This window comes from Calypte anna, chromosome 4 (genome assembly GCF_003957555.1).
Source record: "Calypte anna isolate BGI_N300 chromosome 4, bCalAnn1_v1.p, whole genome shotgun sequence".
In the NCBI taxonomy this organism is placed as follows: Eukaryota; Metazoa; Chordata; class Aves; order Apodiformes; family Trochilidae; genus Calypte; species Calypte anna.
Genome location: NC_044247.1, coordinates 12,774,356 through 12,792,402, shown reverse-complemented (window position 1 = coordinate 12,792,402; position 18,047 = coordinate 12,774,356). Strand labels below are relative to the sequence as shown.

The 18,047-nt window shown below is 50.9% G+C and overlaps 2 protein-coding genes across 5 annotated transcripts in view; one reads left to right on the top strand and one right to left on the bottom strand.

Moving 5' to 3' along the window:
* Positions 1-3,949: 3,949 nt before the first annotated feature.
* ATP1B4 (ATPase Na+/K+ transporting family member beta 4) lies at positions 3,950-15,452 on the bottom strand. The gene is made up of 9 exons (XM_030449436.1): positions 15,402-15,452; positions 12,410-12,474; positions 9,900-10,062; positions 7,788-7,916; positions 6,858-6,962; positions 6,416-6,612; positions 5,803-5,859; positions 5,243-5,338; positions 3,950-4,358 (listed from the first exon to the last, which is right to left on the bottom strand). Exons 2-9 carry the CDS (start codon positions 12,470-12,472, stop codon positions 4,197-4,199), a joined length of 972 nt encoding a protein of 323 aa, XP_030305296.1. The 5' UTR covers positions 12,473-12,474; positions 15,402-15,452; the 3' UTR covers positions 3,950-4,196.
* Positions 15,303-18,047, top strand: part of TMEM255A (transmembrane protein 255A) — a 27,783-nt gene continuing 25,038 nt past the window's right edge. Inside the window, exon 1 of one of the 4 annotated variants that reach the window (XM_030449432.1) lies at positions 15,303-15,526. In XM_030449432.1, the coding sequence (XP_030305292.1) occupies positions 15,313-15,526 (214 nt within the window). In that variant the 5' untranslated portion in view covers positions 15,303-15,312. Of the gene's footprint in view, positions 15,527-15,890; positions 16,253-18,047 lie in introns of those variants that run through there. The other 3 variants (XM_030449434.1, XM_030449433.1, XM_030449435.1) reach the window with 3 other exon arrangements.

The following is an 18,047-nucleotide window of genomic DNA, read 5'->3' as shown; positions in this document are numbered from 1 at the left end:
CTATATTTAAGAAATTTTGAAACCCACTTCACGACAGAATAACCTGCCATGAGTCTGAAGATGAGTTGCAGAATTACTTGAAGCTACTGTATGATTTTGGAGAAAATAAGTATTCTGAAGACCACAGAATTGAGTAGTGTGTCCACACGAGAAATGGGAATCTTTTGAGTAATGAAGACATCTCCAAAACTTCATTTCTGTGGTTTCATCTTTTTATACAAGAACGTTTCTAGTTGCATACAGGTTATCTCAGATAGTGCTAAAGCTAAAACCATAATTCAAGGTGTGAATGCTGTGTTGGAGGGGACTGCACCTACTATGGGAAAATTAACATCAAGCTCTGAACAGACTTCTGCTGGGAATTTGGCCTGTGGCTGGTGTCTCTTTTCATTAGCAGCTTGCTCTTGTGAATCAGTCTGAATTTTTGGTTCCTTCTGAATGTAAAGGTAGTACCTGATCTCACTAATAAACTAACAGAATAAGAACATAATCTGATTCTTCAAGTAAATTAATTTGCTCAACATCAGTGTGGAGGTGACTTCTAATGTATGTTAAATAGCTCTGCACTAGCATGGTGTGTTTAATGTCTTTATTCCCTAAAATAAGGCTCAGTTCTGGAGAGCTCTCACTACTCAGAACAGCCAACAGCCCACTAAAGAAAACATACCCTGTGCTGCTTTGTTGGTCTGTGTTTTCCCTTTTGTTCTGAGCCCCATTGTGAAATGAGGGTGGGAGGCTGGAATGCCACTGCCTGCAGTTTGTCTCAGCTTTGATTCTGTGCACAGAGAAACCCCACAGCCTCTCAGCACTGATCCACGGGAGGCTGTCGAATGTTTTTAAAGCTCTCAAAGTCTCTGTAAGAGCACAGGCTGTTCAGAGATTCCTGCAGCTCCTTTGGACAGCTTTCATGGGTTAGCAGGATCACTTAACAGCTGTGAACTAGGAATGTAAGTGTAGATAAAAAAACTAGTCTGTTTTGACAGAACTAATCTGCTTTTCCCCTCCTATTTATTACTGTGTTGTAATTACTGTTGAACAGTATAAGAGCACAAAATTTCTAGTATGAGGAATGCTGATCATGAAGCAGAAACTGCTGTGTATATATAGTAAAGTGACTTCCAAAGAAATTAAAGCACCTGACTTGTTTGAAGAGGCTTTTTTGGATGTTAATGCCATGCCTTTTGCAATTCTATGTCCAAACTGTACCAAAATAGAAGCTCGTGTTCTGCTTCCTTCCCATTGGGTTCATGTTGATAGGATGGAAATAGCCTCTTGCTCTTACAGCCTGTTTGCTCCATCTTGGTAAAAGCCTTTTGCAGGTACTGACCCCTGGTTTCCAACTGAGGGGCAGCTCCAGAACTGCCAGGTCAGCAGCACACCGAGTTTCTGTCCTCTGCTGGTGGTGTTCACTGAGGCTGCTTCAGTATTTAATCTCTTTGTGTGCTGAGCCTCATAGGGAAAGAACTTTCAGTAATTCACATGCACAGTTAACACTGGTGTTTCAGTAACTCACAATAGCTGTATTTCCAGGAAAGAAACATTTCTAAAGTTAGCTGTTTGATAAATACCTGTACATCCAATTATTACTGCTCTGACCAAAGCTTTACCTGCATCTGACAAAACAGTTTTGTACCACAAAGGGGCTCTTGAACCAAGCTGTCTTTTTTTCAGGTGTACAATTAAATGCTGCTGAGTTGGACTCTGTGCTTTGGTTTTGGTTGTCTTTTGTGTGGTACTTTTTCTCTCACAGTATGTGATTTCCCTGCCAGAGTGGTAAATGATGAATTATTTTGAGACTGGCAATTTCTGTGCAGAAGCTGCTTGGCAGAGTGTGTTGCTGCTCTGCTGCCAGCAGATGGATTCCATCTGTGGTTTCATGCTCAGATTGCAGATCAAAGTATTTTGCATCCCTTTTGCTAGGTTATTTTTGTAAAAGATGGAGTTTTCCTAGATCCTGAAATGCATATCATTTATACATACTTATAAAGTAGCATTTAGGGCTTCAATAGGAGTCAAAAGTTGAGCCAGCACTTTCAGGTTTTTTGTAGCATGAAGAGTGGTGTATGCAGTTCTCCAAATCTTGAAATGACTGTACAGATATGCTGAAAGCAGAGGATATGTATTGAAAATAAAGTTAACCATGGTGTTTATAAAGTTTTGGTTTAGTCTAAGTAGACACACACACCACCTCTAAGAGCTTTTTCAACGTGATTGTCAGCGTGCCCAGAGCTGGATGTTGGTGAGGAAACAGAAAGTTCTGCTTCTAATCTGTTCACATGTGTGCATCCCGATTATTTGACTGGATCAAAGCATGGGTCCAGCTTCTGCTGAAGGACCAGCTGCTGCCTCAGTCCTTCCAGCAGGCAGGTAAGGAATAGATACAGATAAAGTGTCCTGTTACTGGCTGGAGAGCTGTTATGCATGAAGGATTTGGTTGCCTTTCAGCATCCTACAGAAATCTAGATGTTTTTAAAAGAGCCAAAGGAACTGGCAGGTAGGGAATTGTTTGTGGGTTTAACTTCTTTCTGATGCCAAAGGAAGAGTCACAACCACAGCAGCATCTTCCTTGGCAGAAGCCACTTCCTGATGAGCAAACGTGCCCTTTCAGACAAGTTGTGGCAGGCAGAGGGATTGTTTTGCCCGTTCTCTCTCAGTGTCATAGGAATAACCACATCTGAGCAAAATCTGTTCCTAAACTACTTCTGGTTCAGGTTTTCAACAGTGCTTGATAAACAGGTTTTTGCCTCAACATGCAGCAGGGTTATTGTGCTGGATTTCTGAACTCTGTCCTGAGGAAGTTACCCAAGTGCTCAAATGTCAAGGATCACTTTTGACACTGCTTTGAAATTCCATCCCTGGCTGGCCAGCCCAGGGAGCTGAAGTGAGAGACTGCATCTCCTACACCAGTGTTTTAGGAATGGTAGCAAAGCATTGATTTTACTGAAGTTGCTTTAATACAAAAGAATGACTGCTTGGAGACCTACATAGATCAGGAAACGATGGCAGATGAAGTACCTGGCTGGGGATGTAGGGCAAACATACCATAATTTCTCTTGTTCAGGCAGTAATTTTAGTAAGTGTGCTTTCCAACTAGTACATTATCCTGAGGTGTCCTGCCCTGCTGTGTTCTCCTGGCTCCTGGCAGGCAGAGCCTCTTTCATCTCTGTCAGACGTGCAGTCCATGTGCTCAGGGGCTGCCCCTGCAGCAGAGGTTGCTCAGGTTATCACCACTGCCCCTGCCAAGGGTTCAGGTGCTGGACAGGTCTTTGAGGGTAATTAATCCAGGACTTCACAAGTGGCAGAACTGACCCCTTCACAAGGATAGGACTGTGTGTTTCCCTGTGGTTTTGTGCAGCCTGACAGCTGGGACCTGGCTGGAAGAGGGAAGAACAGACCTGGAATATTTGAGGGGGGGTCTAATGAGGAAGGAGCCTCCACCTGCCCAGCATGGTGGGGAGAGAGGAGTTCATCTCACTTCTCCCTGCATAATGGATTTGAGCATTCCTGGGGCTGGGAGAAGTACTGGAGTGAGGAGATGGAGAGAGAGATGCATTTGTCTCCCCACTTCAGAAAGGAGCAGTTGGAAAGGTTCAAGGGGAAGTGATTTTTGCTCCAGCACCTTGGGTGTGCTGAACAAGCTGCATAAAACGCTGCAGTCAAGGTGCCCGAGGTGCTGAAGACCCTAGGAGGCATTATGAGGTCTGCCACTTCCACTTTTTAACTGTGCCATTGCAGACATCCAGAATTTTTTGCTGGATTCTTTTGTTTTAACAAGAACAGTGCTAGTCTATTACCCTCCCCAGTTTTTGCCCGAGAAATGCATGTAAAATATGGTAAAGACTGAAATTTAATGCTAGGATTGCACCCCCTGTGCATTCCACAGGGGTCACTCATGAAAGACTTTACAAAAACAGTGCTCAGATACCAGAGGTTTTTTAATCAAAACTGAAATGCTTTTGCAGGGTCTCTGCCCAGAAGATAACATTTAATTTCGCTAGTAATGCTTTACATTAGATTATGAAAAATGTGGCTCCACTCTCCATTGAATTTCATTTGTTGCCTAGCTATGGACAAAAATAAATTAGCAAAAATCTTCACGTGCCTGTTTTTTCCTAGCAGAAAAATTGCTGGCTTAGTGCTTTAAAAAGGAAAAAGCCTCTGATTGACTTAACCTAAGTGCCCAGCATGTGTGGTGGCTACTTTCCAATTCTGAGGATGAAAATGATTCGTCCCAGGAAGCGGTCGCTGTTCAGGTCATTGATGATTCCTTTCCCATTCAGACTGCACTGAATTGGGACTGAAAAATTCCTCTTCACATCTGTGAAGTGCATGGCCACCAGTGGGGAGGTGTAGTTGACCTGAAAAGAAGAGAGATTTAAGTGTAATTTTTTAACGAGGCAGGAAAGCAGGCAGTGACTTCATGGTCAGCAAAAATCATTAGTAAATGATTCCCATTTTCCAGGTGTTTGAGTGTCTGAGTTCCCATGGTTCCATCATGGTCCCACTGGATGCTGAAGCTGAGCCTTCCTTTTGCCTGAGCCTCAGAGGGATGGGATCACACTGGGGTTTTGCACACCAGATAATGGGACTCTCAAATACTTTTCTGCTGTTCTGAAAACTGACCTGGGGCTTGCAATAAGAAATCTGTGGTGTTCCTCAGACCCGTGTGCTCAGAGGACACACAGACAGGGCACATGGGGCTGTCCCTCATCCCCAGCCAGCAGCACTGTGACAACAGGAGCCTGGTGCCTGCCTCATCTTCCATTTCAGCTTTGGTTGTGATGGGGCATTTACTCCTGAGGCCACACAGCCCAAAGCAGTGCTGGTCAGCGTGGTCAGAAATAGCCACTACTGATGAACTGCTCTGCTCTGAGCCACCCAGCCTAAAGTGGTTTTGTCATAGCCTTGACAGAGTCCTCATCCTTCTCTTGTGTCACCTAATCCCTGACTTCCCTAACACCCTGGGAAAATGCTGGTGTTGAAGCCTTTCCTAGGAGCTGGCAAAGCCAAGTCGTAGTCTCCAGATGATAACTGTAATCATGCCCAGTGCTGGCAAAGGGGAACTGGAGTCCCCAAGGATTTCCCAGTTTGTCAGAGACAGAAATAGAGCACTATAATCCCAGTGCCCGTGGCCTCTCTCCTGCCTACATCTGCCCAAAATAGCCAGAAAGCACATCTGCACTCTGTGCAGCAGCTTCTGCCCTCTCCTTCCCAAGGAGACATTGCCAGAGTCCTTACTTACGTGAGTGAACTTGCCATAGTAGGGATAATACATGAGATCAAATGTCCCATTTCCAGGGTAGAAGTCCACTGATCTGAGATCACTCTCATTGCCCTTCTGTGAGCATAAAAATAAAATAAAAACAAAGGTTCACACACAGCACATGGGACACAAAATACATCTCCCTTCAGAGACCTCACCCCCAGCTTTATTGCTCTCTGAAGGCCCAATCCAGCTGCTGCCCAGGCAGTGAGAGCCCTTCCTTCACCCTGGGCATCCAGGGTGCTCCCCAGCACCCAGGGGCCTGCAGAGCAGGTGGGGATGGATGTGAGCAGCTCCTGCCTCCTCCCCCCAGCTCCAGGCTCCAGCACCCAGCCCTGATCTGCTGGAGGAGCAGCAGCACAAGGAGGGTGAGTGCCAGGGTGGGAAGCAGGAGACTGGGGACATTGAGAGCAGAGCAGCCCCTCTTTTCACCCAGAGGCAGTGCCGGATCCTGTGTTTGGGGTCAAAGTGGGGAGAGCTGTTGGTGAAGGGAAACATTTGGCCCCAGACACCCTGTTGCCAAGCTCTGAAATCAGTACCTGCACTTTGCAGTCCACACTCACGGGGACCCCCGCACCAGGGCGGTAGCCTATGATCTGCAAAAACAAAAAGACATCCATGCTGGTATGAAATGGGGTGCCAGGTGAGTGCTGCCTCACTTCTTCAGCCCTTAAGCTCTTCACCTGCCAGTCATACTGCTCAGCACCCATTACATGCTCCTGGAAGCAGGGTCTGCCACCCAGAGCATCCTCAGAGCAGCACAGCCACTTCTACACACACCTCAAACCCCACAGTTCTTTTCCCAGCAGCCAGCACTGAGCCACCATGCTATGAGAGATTTCAAACAAACTCAGTTCTATTAAAATTCTCATTATAGAGGCTGTTTGGGCCTGAGGTGTATCCCTCAAACTCAGTTCTTCCCAAAGTAGGCCTTTCAGGCACTCAGGCTCAACAACTGAAATCCAGCAAGTTTTGTACTTTCTGTCTTTCCTGTTTTCTGGCATGTATGAGCCAGCAGGTTGTGAGCTGTGGGATGCTAGTTCCCTTTCTCCCTGGGCCCGAGCAGTTTCAGTTCCTGCGTGGTCTTTATCACACTGGGATGCACAGAAGGAAGGAATTAAGACATTTCTTTGTATTTCTATTTCTCTGTACCCGGTTCATCTTCAGCAGGATGCAGGGCTGGCCTCTAGAGTAGCCAAAAGTTGGGTCCTCAATGCCAGAGCAGTTCTGCAGCAGTGAGCGTTTGAACTGGCAGGATTTCTTCTCCTCGCTTTCAGCTCCCCCTTGGATGAAATACTGTCCTGGGACACACTCAATATTCTTCTCCTCTTGAACTTTGTCATCGTAAGCTGATGAGAGAGAGAGGGACCAAGAGACTTGTTGGCATGTCTCAAAACCTGACCTTCCTCATGTCAGGGCCATCAGAAAGTCCCACCTGGGCAGGAAAGGCTCCCTCCCACAGAAGGGACCTCACCTTCTGAGCCTCCTTTTCTAGTCAGGGGTCAGGATCTGCACCCCACGAGGAGACCCCTGCCCTATCTTTGTGTATGCAAAGAATTTGCTGACACAACTTGTGGGGTGTCCCAGAACTGACCTGCTAGGAAGTGGTGCATGCTGTCCACATAGGGCTGCCACGTGCTGGGCTGGGAGACGTTGAAGGCAATGGTGAACCCGTTCAAGTATGGTCTGATCATTACTCCTGGAAGAGGAAATGGACCCTGTTGGAGCAGACGTGGGTGGGCTGGCCACAGGCATGGGGTGCCTGGTGCAGGGGATGGCTGGGGGCAAGCGGGCTTGAGGCTGGGGACAGGCAAGAGAACGGCAACACCAGATCCCAAATAAATCCTGTCCTCAACCCACTGATCCGTCACCTCCATTTTGTACCCAGGGAACACCACGTTCATAATAACCCAGAAAACATGGGGGACCTGGAGGGTCTCAGCAGCAGGGAAGAGATGGGCTTGGGGCTGCACAGGGAGGCTGAGGGGTCCCCCCCTGCTCCTGGCCATGAAGACAGCTCTGGGCAGGGAGCAGGGCAAGGGGGGCTTGTGCTTCCCACTGGCATGAAAACATGGAAAATGCTGCTTCTGTCATTTTGAACATTCCCCTGCCAGGACTCCCACAAATAGTAATTCATGAAAGCCACTGTTGATTTTCATTTTATTTTGAAGACATAAGGGAGAGCAACTGAAGGCAATGGGCATCACCGGTGAAATGCCTAAACTTGCTCATTTTGCTTGAGAATAATTAGCCTAATAGTTTGCATAATTAGAATAACAATTATCATCATTACAATGAATGCTTCACATGGGGCTATTCCAGGTGCCTGATCCTCTGGAGAGAAGCTGCAGCACAGTCAGTACCCTGAGGTAAGTGATACACAGGGTGTTATGGAGGGCTGGGTGGTCCTGGGGGTGTACATCCCCAGCAGGGCTTTACCCGAGGTCCCTGCCACCCCATTTTTGGCAGCATTTTGCTGGGTGAGTGCTGGCAGAGGTGCTGGAGGCTGAACAAGGCCACGTACCTGGTGGAGACACACGGTCCCGATACCTGGGGGTGTAGGGGCTCAGCGTGAGCAGCATCACATACAGGCAAAAGGCAAACATTCCTGCCAGGCACGTGTAGAAAATCAAATAAAACAGTAAAACCAGGCCTGCAAAAGAGAGAGGGCACGTTGCCATCAACACAACCAGAGCATGTCCTGCAGGGATGCACAGCCATGGATACTCCTCTGCAGCTCCGAGTCCATCATGGAGGTTGGAGCCCACAGACCCCTCTGCATACAGACCCTGGCATTTTGGGGTGCAGGGCTCTCTGGCATGTTTGGCTGCAGGAATCTCAGCCAGACACACTCCCTGCCCAGCCTCGGGGTGGTGACAGCTGCCATTGGGCTCAGTGCCCCTTCTGCTGTGTGTCCCTTCCCAGAGCTGGGTCAGCACCAGGTCCACGTGTCCCCCTGCCTTGTCATAGCATCATAGAATGGTTTGGGTTGGAAGAAACCTTAAAGATCATCCAGTTCCTCCACCCCTGGATGGGCAGGGACACCTCCCACCACACCAGGTTGCTCAGAGCTGTTTGGCTCTCTCCAGCAGACAGACCCAACCTTGGCTCTTGCCCTTCCCATCCCCTCTTGGCATGGCAATACGTGAGGGCAGCCGGTGGCTTCAGCACACCCAAACCTCCTGTTGTGGGGCTGTGGGGTGATTCTCCTGCCCCAACTCCTGTCTCCTGTGTATCAGGGTCCCCAGTGCTGGGACTGACATGAGCAGCATCTCTGGGGGCTGTGGCACTGCTCCTGACATCCGGGGAAAAGGTTTTGGTTTTCCTCTGGACCGGGGTGATGGCTGAGGATGGCCACGGCCTATGAATAAAACCCGGTGGCTCAGAAAGCAAAGCCAAGCCCTAACCCAAACATTTCCCAGGAGAAATGTGCTGGCAGCTCGGAGGGAGCCCTGGGAACACAGATGTCTGCTCCTGCCCTGCTCCTGCCCTGCTCCTGCTGGGAAGCGCTGCTGAGCTGTGTCCTGCTGTGGGCTGGGGGGAACCATCCCCACTGCTGGTGGCACAGCAGGGACAGACACAGAACCACGGAATAATTTGGGTTGGAAGGGGCCTTTAAAGGTCACCTAGGTCCTTAAAGGACCCTCCTGCAACTAGGGCAGGGTGCTCAGAGCTCCATCCAACCTGACCTTGTGTGCTTCCAGGGATGGGCTTCTACAACCCCTGCCACTGCTTCACCACCATCATTGTAAAAAATTTCTCCCTGATATCTAGCCTAAATCTCATCTCCATCAGTTAAAAACCATTATCCCTTGTCCCATCACTACAGGCTCTGCTAAAAGCCTGTAGTGCTAAAAGGTTTTTTCCCATCTTTCTTTTAAGTCCCCTGTAAGTACTGAAAGGTGGCCATGTGGATTGGGATGAAATGGACAGGGTGCTCAAAACCCTCCCTGGGACACCCCAACCTATCAGCCCCAATAGAAGATGTGGGCCCCATGTCACATCTCAGGGAGCTGTGGGGTGATAGAGATGCCCAGCCCTTCCTGCCCCACAGCTGGGGCACACAGAGGCAAGGAGGGCTGCTCAGCTCTGTGCTGGGCACCCTCCCCAAAAATCCTGCCCTGGCACTCAGGCACTCCTCTCCCACTGACACCAGTGATCCCAAATCCCCCTTCCCAAGAGTTCCTGACTTATCCAGGCAGGAGCTGGGTGCCTGGTGGCAGCAGGGTGCATGGCTGCAGCCCAACCTGAAGCCCCCTGCTTGCCCAGGCTCTTAATTTCTACCCAGTACATGGTTTGGGCAGCCTGAAAACTTTACTTTCATATTCTCAGTAAGTATTAACATCCTGCTGGAGGTGACCCTGCTCTGCCAGAGGGGGTTGGACTAGACAATCTTTTGAGGTCCCTTCCAACCCCTAACTTTCTATGATTCCATGATCCAAACCAAGGACAACTTTCCCAAGGTTTTCTCCTCCTCCTCGCTATCTCTTTATTGCACTGGTTAGAAACAACTGCCCTGAAAATGGGGGACAGGGGTGGTCAGTCCAAGCTACCAAGGATGTTCACAGGCAAATGCATCCAGTGTGAAGAAGAAAAGGCAACAATCCCTGGCAGCAGGGCTTGAGCAAGGACCTACCCCAGCTCTTGGCTGTTCTCCCCAGGCATGTTCTCTCCTCCGGGTTCCACAGGAAGATCTTCATCTCCCCAGCCAGCTCTGCCCAGGTTTTGCTCCCCATCTCTGCCCTGCTCTTGTCCTCTGTTCTGTCAGGATCCTGGACCTTCTCCTCATGCTTATTTTCCTGGAAGAGTTACAGAACACAACCCCCACATGCAAGCTGAACATCTCATTGGCCAAAAATAAATGCAAAAGCACTTAATAGCTGGAAATGTTTCAAATTTCCACTTTCCCATCATCACTCTTGAGTTAAAGAGAGGCAGTTTTGGCTGTTCTGACTCAAGATCTCTCAGATCCCAACATTCATTTTTCCATGACATCTACATCACTGCCATTACACTGAGTACTCTCTCCTTGTCCTGGCAGCTACAGAAACTCATCTTTTCCCACCTGTGTGAGCATGACCAAAGAAAACCTGTGATCTGGGAGGCCTGGGGTTGTTCCCACACTTCTGCAGTGTCTCTGAGCTCAAATAGCACATTTTCTGTGCTATCACAGATGACAGCAGGCAACATTATTCAAGAGGTCACCCAGTTTGTTTTGCTTGGTGTGTGAGCAAGTGTTTGGTCTTTGGTTAAATCCCAGTGTTGTGATTTTTTTTTATTACACTAAGTTCCAGGGAAAAGCCATCTCCCCAGGGGCAAAGCGTGTGCATTTTGCCACGGTGGTGAAAACTCAGTTGTCTGGAGCTCAGGAACACAAATCTGTGCCTGGCCAAGAGTTTTTTGAGGTGAGACACAGCAGCCATCCTTCACCCCCCTTGAAGATGGGCAGGGTCTACATCTCCAAAAGCAGGGAGAGAGGTGGGAGAGGGTGCAGACCTTGCCTTGAGCTCAGGGCAGGGTTGGATGCCACCAGGGAGAAGGGGTGAACCTGGCATCTGTGTGGGTTCATCACTTCCTCAGGCTTCAGTGCAAACACACAGGGCTCAGCCACTCCTGGCTGGGTCAGGGATGTGGCCCTGCAGCTGCAGCAGCAGAATCTCCCCCTCTCTGTGCTGAAATCTCCCCCTGTCTGTGCTGAGGGCCATGGAAACTCACTGGATGTGGGCACCTGTTTGAGCCAGGGCCAACAAGTGAGATACTGACACCCCATGGGTTGCCCCGTGGGAGCTGGGAAGCATCTGGTGGCTTGGCAGAAAGTCTGGCATGGAAACACCTTCAGACCAGGGAGGATTAAACTCCATTCAGACACAGGAATGCTGCAGAATGGTGAGAACAGGGCCAGAGTACTGACTCCAGAGCCCAAATTCATGTTTTGGAGAGCCTGGGCCAGACCCAGGGGGGCGCTGCAAACCATCAGCATCCCACTGATTTCCCCAGTAAAGTCTCTTCTGAGGAAGAACTGCTGCTGGAAAAGTGCCCACAGCCCCTGCACAGCACACACAGTGCTTGGCCCAGGCCCCCCCACCCACCCCAGGCTGGAGCCCTTCCTGAGTCTGCTCCTGCATGGCCAAAGCCCTGTACCACAGGGACGAGGAAAGCAAAGGATTTCAGAGTGGGGAAGCAGCAGCCTGAGCAGGAATCCCCAGCAGGAACAGGTGAGGGCAGGTGCAGGGGCTGCTACTGCCAGGACACCCAGGAAGGAGCAAGTGATGGAAGAAGAGGAGGAGTTCTTCCTCCTCATTAAATCAAAGAGCTACCAGCAGCTGTTCTGGAAACTCTTTCTCAGACTCTCAGAGCAGCTGGAACAGCTCAGAGGGACTCTGCACCAGTGCTTAGTGCTGCTTTGGGAAAAGCCTTTTGGATTTCACACCAGCTGCATCTGGGATTGAGGCAGCACATGGGGTGTGGGCACTGCCCTCCCCAAAAGCCCCCCATGCCAAGGAATGGCACAGCCTCTCACCCAGGAAACCCCACAGATCTGCCCTGCAGAAGGCTTTCACAAGGAGGGAAAATTTCCATGTCTCCTGGCTCCATGCTGTGTATCCAGCACCCAGTGAAGGGTCCCATCCTGCTGGCTGGGTGTACAGGGCTCCTGGGCAGCAGAAGAATGTTGAGGAGCAGGAGGTCCATGTGGGGCAGCTGGACAGGATGGGATGACCTGCCTGGAAGAGGTCCCTGTGCTAGGGAGCTGGGTTAGGTCTGGAATGCAACATCTGGTAAGTGTTTTATCTTTGCTGCCCAGGACCAGAAATGGTCTCAGAGCAGTCCCTTGCACCTGGACAAGGGACAGGAGGAGTGGCAGGAGCTGGGGTAGGAGTGTGCTAGGACCTGTGGTGGGACCTGCTAGGACACTGGGCAGCCCTCAGGGTGCTGCCCCCCGTGGCAGCTGGGGTGTGCAGAGGGTGGTCATGCCCTGTTGTCCCTGTCCCTTCTAACCCCCCCTTGCTGCCCAGGGGCCCACCAGCCAGACCCACTGCTGCCCCTTCCCCTCTCAGTGCCAAATGCTGATGCTAAAGGGACAAAGCAACATTTCCTAAAGCAAAGCAGCTGTATTTATCAGCCACCAGGCAGGTCCAAAAGACTCACCACCTCCCCATGGGGGCTCCTGTGCTGACTCTCTGTGCCGCAGGCGCCGGTGTTCCTGTCCATCCCTAGGTGGGAAAGGCAGAGGATCATGAGCTTTGGCAATGCAGGAGCTGGGGGAGCAGCTCCAGGACCATTGTGGGTGCCATCTTGCCCCAGCCCTCCAGGACCCATAGGCACAGCCCCCTCCCCAGCCCCACGGCACCCCCAGAAAGGCTGAGAAAGTCCATCTGTGCTGAGACCTTTGCCAGTCTGCAAGGAACCCCACAGCTTTCCCTCCACAGCCTGCAGGACCTCAGCGTTTGGGAGCAAATAAAAAAAGAAATTGCTGCCTTATGAGGGGTGAGCTCAAGGCAACAGGATCCTGTCCCAAGCCCCCTGGCATCTGGTGCCCTTGGCAGCACCCTCACAGCATCCTGACCAGTGCCCGAGTCCCCACCAAGTGCTCTCCACTCTGGAGAGACCATGTAGCTGTTAATAAACATTAACAAATCACTAGGGCTTTGGATGGTAGCATGTATCTGCCAATATGTGCTTGTCAGTCACAGTGGGACCCTCCTCAACACTTGCAAAATCTCTTTTGCAGTGATGGGGGTAGTATGAGGGACAGGTCTATATTTATCCCTTTGAATTGAGGCAGCAGCTGGGAGTGTGCAGTGTAGGCTTCCCCAACCTGGCTGTAAGAGCCAGCCACAAAGACAAAATCCATAGGGATACCATGTTGTGACACCCTGAGGACCAGGGAAGATCAGAGTTTCCCCAGGCATTAGGGGTGCGGGGGCATGTGATGGAATTGCAGTGCTGAAAGGGTCTGGGGTGGTGGGAGTTCTGGGGGGCAGCACAGGGAGGAGGCACTGGCATTGGGCCCACCTCAACAAAACCCTGCCTGGAATGGCTTCAGCAATGTGATGGCAGCGTGCAAGGGGTACCCATTCCCAGCTCTCCAGGAACGGTGTGGCTTGTTTTACACCAGCTATTCCAGGAGGAGCTCGGCAGCTCATCCCCTGGGCACATTTCCAATGGGATTGGAGACTCGTCCCTTTGCAGCAGGGTCTGTTGAACAGTGAGGAAAGGCTGCCTTACCCCAGGCTGGGGCTTTGCCCAGAGGCACAGGGACATACATCCCGGGCTGTCCCCTCTCACCCCAAGCAGGTGAGGTTCCATTTTTCCCTTTCCTCTCCTGGGCATGGCTGCGAGCCGCTCTCCGGCTGTGCTGGTGAATGGCAGCAGCGGGAAGGGAAGCGATCTGGCAGCCGGGCTGGACGGGTCTGCCAACACCAGCAGGGCTGGCTCGGTACCGATACCGCCCCCAGCCAGACCCGGCAGGAGGGTCCGCAGGCAGCCATGCTCACAGCTGGGTTTCCCCAGCCAGAATGGGGCTGGAGAGTTGTCTGGAGATGGGATTTGCTCGGCATCTCCCGGGGGCACACGCGTCCTATCACAGCCATCCTGCTGCCCCACAGCCTGGGACCAGGATGGAGTGGAGAAGGGAACTGGGACGGTTTAGTCTGGAGAAGAGGAGGCTCAGGGGAGACCTCATCACTCTATACAACTCCCTGAAAGGAGGTCGGAGCCAGGGGGGGGTCGGGCCCTGCTCCCAGGCAGCTCTCAGTAAGACAACAGGCCATGGGCTTAAGCTCTGCCTGGGGAGGTTTAGGTTGGATATTAGGAAAAAATTCTTTACAGAGAGGGTGATCAGGCATTGGAATGGGCTGCCCAGGGAGAGGGTGGATTCTCTGTCCCTGGAGGTTTTTAAGAAGAGACTGAATGTGGCACTCATGGCCATGGTCTGGGAACCACAGCGGCAGTGGATCAAGGGTTGGATTTGATGATCTCAGAGGTTCCTTTCCTGGATGATTCTGTGATACCTGTCCCCTTCATCACTGGGTTCAGCTGAGCAGGAAGGAGACAGTGCTGGCCCCACTGCCCCCTGGGGCACTGGAAGTGAGCACAGGGCTCCTCTGGTTCATCTGAGGTAAACAAGTGCTGTTTTCTCTGGAGGTGACATGTTCTTTGCCATTAATTGATCTGAGCATTTGTAACCTGCCTGTTGCACTGCCGTCAGCACACTCTGTCTCTTTCCTCCCAGGGGAAGTTGGTAATTAGGCTCTTACCCAATAAAAGTGCGTGTGTGAGTTTTTTTGAAGCAGAGATGGGATTAGTTTCTTTTAACTTGATGAAATATGCTTTGGCTTGAAATAATTACATGATTTGCACTTAGCACCTCTCAGCCCAGGGCATTAAAGTGATTTACAAGCAATTATAAAGCCTGCTGGGAAGATGCTTTTATCCCCATTTTACAGACAATATGGAAAACAGGCTGAAGGGATGCCCTGCTCCTCGGCCAGAGACATGGGGAGCTTGCAGGGTCTCCTGGGAGCACTGCCTGGGTGGGATGGGGCACAGACAGCAACAGCATTGCCACCCCAGCAGGGACCTCACCGCACCGAGAAGTTAAAAATGAGGCAGTGGCCATGGTAGGGAGGGTGTCGCGGAGAGCCACCAGCACTGCCTGGGGCTCAGAGCTGCATGGAGGAGGGTAGCGGGGAGAATGGGGGACAGAAAGGTGCCAGGAGGATATCTGGGGAAGGAAGGGGTGACCCGGAGCTGCGGCTGCTGAGGTGCAAAGAGGAACGATGGGGAAAGAGCAGAGGAGACCCAAAACCACTCACCCCGTTCTGCCCTTCACCCAACACCTCCCCAACGCCTCTATCTCCCCGCTCCCGAAAAAATCCCTCTGGGACACAGCCCCTCGTCTGCTTTGCAGCAGGACGGCCCCAGCCACGATCTCCAGACGCCTGGGGAGGAAGAAGAGGAGGAGGAGGGAGCCGTCATTTCGGAGGATCGCCTCGTCTCCGCAGCCCTCCCCCCGGGACCCGCAGGTACCGCCCCCCGGCCCGGCCCCGATGGTGGGGAGGGGGGTGCGGCCTTCTCCCCGCTCCCCTTCCCCATCGCGCAGGCGCGGCGGGGCCGCTGCCGGGGCCGGTACCGGTACCGGGGCGGCTGCCGGGGCTCTGTCCTCCGCCGTGGCCCGGTGGGCTGCGGGGGGGGGGGCGCGCAGCATGCGGCAGTCCCTGACTCAGCAGCGCCCGGGTGGCGTGGCCCTGCCCGACTCCGTGGGTGAGTGCTGCGTGGGTAAAGGGAAGAGGGGGGTCCGGGAGGATGCGGGGCAGTGAACGAGGGGCGGGGGCACGCGTGGCCATTTTGGGCAGGGGGTCCCCGGGGCCGTGGCCCAGACCGGGCCGGACTCCTCCTCCCAAGGAGGCTGCAGCAACCGAGGTGCCCCCGGACCTGCTCGCCCACCCGCGGTTGCAGACGCAGGGGGTCGGCCCGTTCAACACCCACCCCGGGAGCCCCACTGCGGGGCCGCGGCAGAGACCCCCGGGGGTCCTGTCCCTCCCTGCCCAGGCAGAGCAGCCCCGGCCCCGCTGCATCCTTTGCTCCCGCTCCCCTCGGAGGACTCCCGCACCTCCCCAATTAGGCCGGGGGAGCATCCCTCATCCCGCTCGCTAATTGCGGTTTTCCCACCCATCCAAAAGGGAGATGAGGGCCCCCGCAGCCCCCTCCCCTGGGGCTGCCAGCAGGGACATTAATTAGAGCGGGGTTTGGGTCCCAGCTGGCGCGGTAACGCTGCTTTTGGCAGAGAAATGGAACAAAAGGGAAGAAGGGTTGGTTGCGAGCTGTTTTGCCCCTTGTTCTGTTCTCGGGTAAAAGTTAAAGCTGGTTTCCTGCCACCGCTTCGGGTTTATTCCTCGTTTGTGGCTTTGCCCTGCAAAGAACAAGATGGAGAAATCGGTGCTGTTTCTGTGCCATCTTGTCTGTTTTCTTCGGATAATCAGGCAAAAGGTAAATCGGGGGCAGTGCAAAGAGATGTATTAGTACAAAGTTTTAAAGTAATCTGGAAAAAACCCTGCTCCAGCCGTGTTCTTATGTGTGGCAGTTGTCATGAGGTGATGTTTCTGAGGCTTGCAATAACAATAATCTATGTGAAGCCTGTCCACATTCTGAGGGCCATTTCAGTAAAAGAAATAGGCAGACAAAAATAGCATTAATTTCTTTACATCTTCCTCACAGAGCTGAGCACAGTGTGTCAAACCACCTTGTGTCCTTACATTGAGGTGAACACTGCAAGTTTGGAGGTATCTCATTTGGATAGATTGCAGATCAAATTTTTGGCTAATTAAAATTTTTGCTATCTCCTAAGAGCAGAGAGAGCAAAGCTGTCATAGCTGCACTTCTGTGTGTAAAGCTCTACCAAGCTCTGCAGCAAAGAGGAAAATGATCTAATGGGGAATACTTTCAGCAAAAATTAATGTTGAGGGAGAGGATTTTCCAGGGCAGCTGTTCAGCAGCTATCAGTGGAGATCCTGAGTATGGGTCCATGTGTGCTGAAGCAGCTGCACTCATCTTTACAGAAGTACAAAACCACTTTCTCAGTTATACACGTAATAAAATGTGTTTTTAGAGAAAGGGAAAAAACTGAATTAGTGTTGTGGTACAGAACTGAAGTGGAGGTAATCACTTTATCTCCAATCTCACTTCTCTCTGCAGTATCAAGTTAAGGGATTATGGTTGGTTTCGTCAAGGCTTCGAATAAAAGGATTTTTTTTTCTTTTTTTAAATCTTACGAAGGCTATTGAAAAGCGTTCAGGAGTTTTCTAGTTGGAAATCTTTTGTTTTACTTTTGTTTTGCATGTTGGTGGGTGCCAGTTGCAAGCCAGGGAACAGTGTAGAAACATGGTGGTTCTGAGACAAATTCAGAATCCATAAACAGTGTTTCAGGCAGCTTCCTCCTGTTTTCCTGCAGAAGTGGTATTACAGAACACTCTCATTTTGAAGAAAAGAGCACGTTTTGCAGGTTTCTGACTTTTTGAAGCATCTCTGCTGGGATTGAAGGGATGCTGGGTGGTCTGTGACTGCTGGGCTCTGCAGGGTGGGGTTGTGTGGCACAGGGGCATCTGCACAGCCTGACCTGAAAGATTTTAACCTGGTTTTAGTTAGCTTTTGCTCACTTGCCAGCCAAACTGTAGCAGTAATCAGAAATCTGGTGATCTCCCCTGTGTGTAAGCAAGATGGGTTCATTCTTTCCTTTCAGAGCTAATCTAGGTGAGAAGTAGCAATATTTTGTCCAGTTTTAAAAATTTGATTCAGCTAAACCTTTGGTCCCAGTATTTTTTAATTTTAAGACATGTGACACTTCCATTTAAGTGATTACATTGGAACTGGAGTGTGGCACAAGCTATAGTATTTGGGAGGCAATACATATAATAATGGCCCAATATCTTGATGAATTTTGAATCCTTTAAAAGTTTAGATTTATATTACAGGCTTGTTTGGCAGACTTAGGAGAATAAAAAGATTAACCCCAAATGCAGCCTGCAGCAAACAGGAGCTTTTATATCCATTCTGTGTATATATATATATATATATAAATTAAAAACCAAGGATCACACTGAGTCTTAGGATTCTCTAGCAGTTATTTTATTTTGTTTTAAATTGGTAACTGTCTAGCTGTTCATTCCAACTCAGGACTAGTTGTCAGCCTTCTTGCTCTTAGACCCAGTGGTGGAGTCACAGTCATGTCTGCTGTGACATGAGCAGAGGGTTTGTGGGTGGAGGGCTTTCCTCCCAGAGACACTGA